The sequence below is a fragment of the Ischnura elegans genome, chromosome 2, assembly GCF_921293095.1.
Source record: "Ischnura elegans chromosome 2, ioIscEleg1.1, whole genome shotgun sequence".
NCBI lineage: Eukaryota > Metazoa > Arthropoda > Insecta > Odonata > Coenagrionidae > Ischnura > Ischnura elegans.
In genome coordinates, this window is record NC_060247.1 from 121,482,188 (window position 1) to 121,492,232 (window position 10,045).

Consider the following 10,045-nt stretch of genomic DNA (forward strand, 5'->3'; position numbering starts at 1 on the left):
TGTCCTCGCGTGTCTTAATTTCTGAAATTTTCATAAAACAAAAAATAAATCAGAATTAAGAATAAAATTTTCTTTGAAATGACGTGTTATTTATTATTATGGCATGGACTGAAACCCATGCATAAATTTGGAAAGTACGGAGGCACATCATTTTGACGCCGAAGTAGATAACTTTAACGAAGTCACCCGCAATGCACAAATTGTGCGAAATTTCCACAGAGAAAAAGCTCTCGACCGGAAATCGGGGGATCCGGGTTTGAGTCCCGGTCAAGGATTATTTTTTCCTCTGTGGATTTGAGGTCTAGTTGGAGTGGAGACTTGGGGTTTTAACTTTCCGTTGGCCTGGGTTCGATTACCGGCGTTGGCACTGAAATTTCAGAGACAGTCCAATATCAATGCCTGACTGTTGTGTGGAGGGCACTTCATGAACATCACTTCCGTCAGTCGGATGGGACGTTAAACAGTAGTCCTCTTGGCGCCCTTCTCTAAGGGCAGGCTAATGCTTTTTTGCTAAGGTTTTTCTCCACCCTTACCTCCCTAACATTCCCTCAGCGCGCAAATGGCCGTAGTTGTCCTCCGCCTCCTCGAAATACCATATCAACAAAGTATATTTCGCCATGAATATGCTAGACTGTCACAAATCAAGCAGGTGGTGCATTTCATTTGTCATTTCATGGACATGAATAATTTGTTCATATTTCTCTCACTCTATGTCTATTGCCTCCAGTTATTGCGGCACCTGATAGCCGAATGTGCATGAGAGATCAACTCAAGGCATGTTCGCCGCAGTTGGCGGCATTGGATGATATAGACAAACTATTCTTTTGCAACTATAAGGATCCTGCCGATGACAAGCTGACATCTGAGTTATTTTGCCAGTAAGTACCGACTAAAGGAAATAATTTTTATATTCTAATATAACTCCATCGCTAGTTACAGAGATGGTTGCAAGGGTAAAAAAATACATCGTCCAGGTTGAGTAACTGGCACGACAAAAGAAAATTTATTACTACACGCCTTGCGCTGCGTACACGTTAAGCAGTGATGTATGTACCTGTATATATGACCATATAACTTCCAACATTTTTTCGTGACCAACGCAACGACAAGAAGTTTGAATACTACGATTATCGATAGAATTACAATCATTTCTCATGATCTTTGGCTATCAAAATTATTTACAATACGAATGTATCTATCATTTTATTGAGAATCGTCGATACTATGACTAGGCATTTTTCTCCGCGTAATTAGCCGAAAGGACACGAAGATACAACCGTCGCCACTTCCCCTGCCTATTTACTCTAACTGAATGAATCTACCTGGAAATAAATATGTTAATGTAGATGGAGCCATAGTTTTATTTTATTAAGTCGTTTGAAAAATTCAGTATCATTTCTTCATTCAAATGTACCTATTGTTTTGATACAATTCATCTTTTACAAAAAGAAAAAAGTATGGTTACTTCCGATTCTAACCTTCCCAGAACTTCGCTGAAACTACCGCGAATGTAAGAAACCTAGTCGGCTACGGGAAAATAAACGGCGAGTCCAAATATTAATCTAAAGAGAGGAAAATCTCAACACGGAGCCGTAAATAAAACACTCCGGCGACACGACTGCGTGGACATGAGTTTCCTCTGTGCATTCCATCCACTAAACACGGAAAAAAAGTTTAGTTAGAACTATCGATTTCTGATGAAATTTATCAAACTTCTGGGTTAATATGGCACATTGAAAAATTCAGTAATAATTACCAAACCAGTTTGATAAATTCTATCAAACTGATTTGGTAATTGTTACCGAAATGGACACAGCAGTTCAATAAAAACTATCAAAATCGAAAGGATAATAAAACCGACGTAGCTTGCACATGTGAAAGATTTTCAACCCAGAAAACGCTATTTTGATTGAAAATCATAAAATTAGAAGTCTAACGTAAGATTCTGCAAAATAAATACAAACAAAAAGTGGAACAAATAAGCCTGCAGGAAGCATTAAACGTGTGTTCCCCGCGTGGTGGCGACGGACTCTAACAACTAGTCTAAATTGGTTGTCATAACAATTCCTTACTCAAAGGCCATAATATATTATTATTGTAAGTAATCAACCTTTGCTTTGAAATGTGAATAAAGTGTGACTACAGTTTCACTTTGTAAGCTTTAGAGGAATACTTGATGCACACCATTGCATTACGTAGTTACTCCATATGAATATCTAGTGCAGATGTGCAAGAAAACTTTGTTTGTAGGCTTTTTACATCGAAGTAGAGATGACTTTAACGTGCTGAGTGATATCCTTGGCATGGATTGGGTCTAGTATGACGACTTTTACCACATGTTATTAAACATAATCGCGAATAGTTATACCTCAGGAATACCTCTAATTAAAATTTTAATGTGTCGAAATACACAAAAATTACCTTACGGTTTTAATATCCATGATAACACGCTATTCAATCACTGTCTTTGATGCACAAGCTTACGATAACATTGCAATTTAAAGCAGGAACAAACAGAAAAATGAACGTAAACAAAATTAAAACGTCATCGCCATCACAAATAATGAAAAAAAAATCATTTTTACCAACCTATCTTTGATGTAAGGCCTGTTTAAGATTCTTTCAACTGCAAACGTGTATTGGTATAAACAAAAGGGGAACGACAGACCGTTCGATAGATTACGAAATGATTAGCAAATTCTATCAAACCAAATTTGCATAACAATGTAGAGTTTGATAATTTTTAACAATCAAGCAATCACCTTCGTAAAATTAATCATAACTTCGATGAAAGTTACCAAACTCAGAATCGTATTAAATTAGTTCAGTTATATTTACCAAACTCTTTCGTACAATTGACCAAATTATGAAATACTTACCAAAATGTGTGATGAAATATATCAAGAACGTTTGGTAAAATAAATCAAGTGCTTAATAATTTACATCAAAGTTCAAGTATATTTAACAAAAATACTCCCTATCACACCAGTTTGATAGTTTTCATCAATTTTTTTTTTTCCGTGAAGCTTTTGTCCCTTGAATTCGACTCGTTAGCCCAGTCGCATTCGAGCCCGTCCTCGTCGACTCTTGATGACGTCAAGGCAAAGGATGCAGGTTGCCTCATGTGCCAATCTTCCAATTTTTCATTAATTGAGAGTACTCATATATTCACATATTTTCCCGTATCTAAATGTCTGTTATCACCGAATATGAGGCGCTTAGGTGTAACTAGAGAAATCCCAACAATTGGTAATGAAGAAACAATTGGTAATTAATGGAACAGTTGGGAATGGATAATAAACTGAGAGTTCACCAAATTATAGTGCTGCTCCTAAATAGCCTTCGATCAAGCGGTGAATGGCAAATAATGAACTTCATTTCCCGGAAATAAGGCTGTTTAAGTTAGGCAATCAAAGAGACTTATCCCAAAGGTCACTCATTAAAATCACCTGGTTGTGAGCAGTGCAGCCATAATTTGTCAAATATTTTGAGAATGTGCCTTCAAAACTGAGTAATTACTCATTATTGCGGAAAATAATTCGCAACACAGTTGCATTGGTGAATTGTTGATAACTTTTTACCTTAATCTCTTTCCTTCTTCTATAATTTAGTTTAATTGTCATCATTAATTATGTTATGAATATGAATACATGTTGCTATGCATATTGCTATTATGCTTGTGAATGATCTACGTTGCTGGTTATGCTCCAATTGTAAAAAAGGCGTCCTTTGATTTGTCTTCCAATTAATTAAGAAATACTACGTGGCGCAGTCGGTCGAACGATAAATTAACAACCGCAGTAATAATTAAGAACTTCAAGGTGCATCAAGAGTGGCAAGGAATCCAAGTATGACATTTAAACCGCCGAAATCTTCAATCGTCTCGGATAATATCACGACTGGCTGGAAAGTTTTCAAACATCGATTTGAAATATTTGAACGGCGAAAGAGTCCAACCAGAAGAGTGAAGGTGTAAAAGTAGCTCAATTCCTGAATGCTATTGGAGCTGAAACACTGTAGATATACCTCACGTTTAAACTGGGAGATAATTAAACCTTGAAAGACGTGATTAAGGCATTCGATGAACATTTTTCGCCTCAGAAGAACGTCGTCTACCAGAGGTACTTGTTTTTCAAAAGCGAACAAAAAGAATCCGAAAGTGTTAACGATTACATAACAGATTTAAAAAGATTGGTATCGTCTTTTGAGTTTGGCGACCAGGGGCGGAATTCTGTACACCGTACCGACGATTGTCGGTGTCGGTAAGCCGGTCCTACCGATAAGTCTCGGTACGAGCGATTCAGGTGACACGTTTTACCGACGATTGTCGTTATCCCACCGACAGTTGTCGGTAAACCCGTCGGTACATACCGACGATTTCAAAACGCTCGGTAGGACCTACCGACAAATTTTTAGCAACATGGCGGACTTTTGTTTACACTTTTCGGCCTAAGCTGACGATTTTAAATCCTAATCTACGACGCTAGATCCGTGGAAGCGCTCTAATTGTATGTTATTTATAATAAAAATGATTGATTAAACACTTGAAACGTAAAATTTACATAGTAGGAGCAGTATTTAACTTTACCAATGTTACACGTATATTACATTATGCGTTCCAATAGCGTAAGGTATTTTACATTATAAATATTCCGTAATTTTAAGTATGTAACGTATTTCTTTGCTTTTAAATTACTCACAACAAGACACGATAGGTATCTATTGTTGATTCGTAAAGTTTGGATCCGAAATTAATTTATATTTTCAATAAAAACGAATGCCTATTGATGCACTTTCAATGAAATATATACGTGGACATTTCGTTCACTTTCATATTAACTTCAATGCCCTATGTGAGCATCTGAGAATGGGGTTTATAATGAAAATAACTCTCCTACCTTCGTAAGTACTCTTGGGAGCATCAGACAGCAACGACGAAATAGAAAAAGCATATTGCTACTATATTTTAGAAGAATATAAATGGCATCACTTAACTCCTCTCACTCTTTGACGTCGTTACCGGTGCACAAAACTTCCCGTAAAATTACTCCTGAATTTACTTCACCATACTAACCAAACACCGTACGGGACTTCAAGATAGATTTTCATTATTACTTAAGAGCACTGATTGTGAGTAGGTACGTACCGTGTATTCCATCGGTAGAAAGGGGCAAATAAAAAGAATGATTGCACGAAACAAGGAAACATTTAATGAATTATTCATCATAAAACTACAAAAATTTCATTTCAACACGAGAAAACCTTCATACTTTCAACGGTATATCACAAATTAACACTGATCAAGCATATTTAGTCAAAGTCATATCAACGCAAAGTTTGAAATAACACACAAATGGTATCAAAATGCAAAAGTTAACACTTCCAAATAGATAGCGTAAAGTATGTCACTCAAGTTCACAATCACAACACTTGACGCGATGATACTGATGATACCTTCCGTGACATCCGCGGAATCTCGATGTTTTTCTCAACGAATCTATTTTAAATAGCCCAAAATGTGAATTCAAGCGACAAAAATGTTTTCTAATTAAAGAATTACCCTTGTGGAAGTATAGGACTTACGGCGAACAATGAGGCAAACGATTTAAACAAGCCGTGGCTCAAGATGAAGCTACATTGTTACAATACTAATAAAAATAATTTCGTCACTGCTAATCCCAAGAATACAATTATAATAAGCGTAGGTGAACAATTATGTAGCAGACAAAGTCCTCTTCAAGACAATTATACTTGAAAATTCCAATACATTGAGCACCAAATGTTGCCGGTGTTCTTCTATCAACGACCGTTGAATCCTTGAATATAAAGGCTTTTTTACTTGGGCTAGAAAAAATCCGATAGTAAATACAGCAAAATCTCGGAATACAAGCCACATCGCACCAACGGGAGTAAGAAATTGTGTTCGCAGAGTGATTAAACATCGTAAGTATCTCACAAAGCAGTGATCAACTCTTTTTAACTTCTTCGCGGGCTGACGAATAACGGATGGCGTTTTCGGAGCCTCATTTGTTTAATGCAAAGAAAGGAGAAATATGATTGGTCGAGGCGCCTAGCCTCGCGTGCGGGTGCCACTTTCGTACCGACAAAAGCAATACGTCACGAATTTGTCGGTTGCACCGACAATCTGTCGGTAGCGGCGTTTTGTGAATCACATTTCTATCGGTGCTACCGACGATCGTCGGTAGCTACCGACACCGACGATCGTCGGTATCCGTGTACAGAATTCCGCCCCAGGAAGAGTCCCTGATTCGAGACAGAATCGTCTTCGGGATTGCTGACGAACAGCTACTAGAGAGACTTCTGCGGATTGCTGAATTTAAGCTGGCTGACGCTATAAAACATTGCCGCCTAGTGGAAGACAGTCGAGACCAGGCGAGAGAAGTTTCCACAGCGAAGTATCGGGTTCATTCTGTACGGCGCATATTGAAAGAAGAAGACGATCGGAAGGAAGACGAGCAGACGAGCGGGAAGGAGACGAGCAGAATCGGTAGCAGACCGGAGGACATGAGCAGAATGAGTAGGATCAAAGAAGTAAAATCCGGTGAAGTAAGGTTTCTTTCTTTACTTGTTCCGTATATTTTGTTCGAGGTCTTCCTTTTCCGTTCTTGCCTTCCACTTGTCCTTCGACGATTGTCTTCATCAGGCCATCATGTCTCAAGATGTGGCCTATAAGGTTGTTCCGTCTTCTTGTTAATGTTTTCATGAGGTTTCTCTTCTCTCCTACTCTTCTTAGGACTTTCTCGTTACTAACTCGGTCGATCCATTTGATTTTCATCATTCTTCTGTAGCACCACACCAAGTGAAGTATAATAAGAAAAAAAATTAAATATCTGGGAAAAGGTTATAATAACATTGATGAAAATGTGTATTTGTCTACGAAATGTAATTCCGAAGCACGAACGAGAGGGGTGTCCAGCCTATGGAAACCTGTAATAATTGTGGATGACATAATCATTATATCGTGGGTTGCTTTAAGAAAATGGAAAGGAAACGTCTCAACGAGTTTTCTTTTAACACGGGAAATATAAGAACGCATGAATAACAACATTGGTTACAAAGTTTAATGATTAATGATATTGTAGCTAATTTTAAAATAGATACGGGAGCAGAAATAAATGTAATGCCCTAGCATATTCTAAGAAAGGTAGTAAAAAATCCTAAAATTGAAAGAGTCATTTTTAAGTTTGAATCATATGGGGGAAACAAGTTAGAAAATACCGTAAAAGTGACATTACCTTGTATTATTAACGATAAAAGGTACGATATTGAATTTATTGTGGTTGGTAATAAGAAATGCATCTCTTTATTAGGCCTCAACAGTGGCATGAAGTTAGAACTGATAAAAAGAATTCAATAAATATGTGATAACGATGATAAAGCTAAAATTGTCACTAAATTTAATGATTTATTTAATGGAGTTGGTTGTTCCTAAAAAGAATATGCCATAAGGGTTAAAGAGGGTTCCATACCATGTGCAAATCCTGCAGGAAGAGTGCCATTTTCACCATCGCAATTGCTCATGAAAAGGAGGTTTCGAACTAAAATTCTCATCTCAAAACAGTTGCTGATACCTCAAGTACCACAAAGTGTAAGATAATAGGTTGATAAAAGTAAATTAAAATACAAAATCAACCATGATAAACACCTAGGTCCTGGGATTGTGAAAAAGTCAAATGGTTATAGACTTTTTGATAAAGTATATAATGTGTACAAGGCACTAAAAAATAAGTGGGAGCTAGGTCAAGTAGTGGGCCATGCACTCACACCAAGATCATATCTGGTAAAAATGGAAAATTTCAAAAAGTGCTAAGATAAAATAGTCTTCTGTTACGGGAGTGCAAGATGGATTTTGATGTGATAACCTGAGCAGTGAAAGAATAGAGGAGAATGAAAAAGAAATGCATAAAGAAACCCGGTCAGGAAGAGTAACAAAAATACCTGAAAAATGTAAATTCTGTTATGTAAATTACGAGAAATAATGTTTTTTGTGTAATTAAAGAAGAGTGTTGTTTCATTTTCAAGTGTTTGTTTAGCTCATGAGGCTATGATAAATAATATTTTTATAGAATTGTGCAATTTAAAAGATTATTCTGTAATATTCAAGTGTATTTACATAACTCTGGAGGGGGGGAGTGTAATGAATATGTACCCATGTTGCTATTGATGTTGCTATGTATGTTGCTATGATGCTCGTGAATAAACTTCGCTATTCATTACGCTCCATTTTTAAAGAAAGATGTCCTTTAATTTGGCTCCCAATTCATTAAGAAATACTGCAATTGTGCATTAAACAGAATGTGCTATTAAAAGCATTTTCTCCTCGATTTGCTGTACAAATCTACCTTCAGCTGTAACTTAATCCTTTTTAAATAAATTTATTATTACATTAAAAGAAACATTGAGAAACATAAAAATAATTTTTTTATTCCAGGAAAATTCTCAGCGCTTTGGAATGCATAAAAGGAATAAGTGGGAACTGCCCAGATTTTCACAGAACTGCAATCAGCCTAGAGAACAAATTAAGAAATTCTAATTCCTGTTCAAAATATTACTGAGTGGTGAAAAAATTATAGTAGTATACTACCTGAAATGTTAACATATCTGTGCATATGTATTTTGCACAATTAAACCCATAAATGGGTTCTCTCAGCAGACAAGGGTTGGTCACTACGGGAATTGATTAAAATATATCAAGCAATCACATTGAATACATGTTTCCTCTACCACTTATTTTAAGTTCTACTTTTAAAGAATATAATGAGCTATAGACCTTTTTTCCTCCTCGTAGTAGAGTGAATGTCAAATAGGTACAGTATAAGAATTTTATTGTACAGGGAAACAATAAGGCAGTTTCCTTCATCAAAGAAAACGAAAGGCATTGATTGCGATTCGTTACCCAACATTAGTGCATTCATAATATACAAATTATTTTGTTTTAGAAATCCCACTGTAGACGAATGTTAATGGTCAATTATAACCTCATTTGAAATAAGGCCAGATTGGCGCCAATGCGATGCCACTCCACGTGACGTCACAGGAGTTATATATCGCCTAAGATTACCAATGCATGCATGAGGCAAAGAGCTCAGGTAAACATATCTTAATAATCACCTATTAAAATTGCCTAAGATCGGAAAGTCTCCTTCCTGTGATATGGTATTAATAATCCTTATTTAATCCAAGCGCTAGCTGCTAGAAGCCTGCGTAGCATCGCCGCTCATAGCCTCGCACCAAGGTGGCCACACACGGCGGCAGCTGTAACCAGAATGACGTGACCTTTCCCAGCGTTCATACTTACTTAGCTGTCGAGTTTTCGCGCGCTTGAAAATGTTCACTTTTCATTTAATCGCGAAAAATGGATATCGTCATTTAATAATCTGAAATCCTGAAATACGAACTCTAGAAGAAATAATCTCTCGATTTAAGCAATAAAAAAATAATAGAAAACCAGATAGAAATGAGTTGCCAAAAACCTACAAAACGTTATTTTTTTAGTTCGACAACTAAATTTTTTTAGTTTCTCTAAAAAATTGTGTAATATTAGTAATCCGTCGCATATTCGTCGTAAAATATTGTAATCTTGGTAGTCCTCAATCTCACTTCGCCAGAAGCTGGTTCAAACTCTGGTATTGCCATATTTTGAGTATTGTTCAATCATTTTCTTAGGCGTGAAGTTAGAATTAAGCTTTAGCGTCTTCAAAACTTTTGCCTGCGTTTTTTTTTAACATCCACTCATATGAACTTGTAACGCCTTATCATGAAATAATCTATAAACAAAATAAATGACTGCAATTGGATAAACGCCGAAAACTGAAAAAGGCTCTATGCGTGTTCTTGGTGCTGAAATTTAGAAACCTACTCGTATTTGCACGAAAATATTACATTAAATGTAGATAGATACAGGAAAAGATATACTCGTATCACTATGTTTTTCCTTCAATTCTATACTCAATTATTTGAGCACTGAACCCTGATTTCCTCCTGCTACATATAGAGTTGTATTCTTGAAATTGATAGAACCTCT

At 36.4% G+C, this 10,045-nt stretch overlaps 1 protein-coding gene across 1 annotated transcript in view; it reads left to right on the forward strand.

The window, feature by feature from the left end:
* The window catches only part of LOC124174132, a 33,858-nt gene extending 25,129 nt beyond the window's left edge, over positions 1 to 8,729 (forward strand). Inside the window, exons 5-6 of the mRNA XM_046553253.1 lie at positions 728 to 878; positions 8,453 to 8,729. Coding sequence (XP_046409209.1) covers positions 728 to 878; positions 8,453 to 8,576 — 275 coding nt within the window. The 3' untranslated portion in view covers positions 8,577 to 8,729. The remainder of the gene's footprint in view (positions 1 to 727; positions 879 to 8,452) is intronic.
* The last annotated feature ends 1,316 nt before the right edge of the window (positions 8,730 to 10,045 follow it).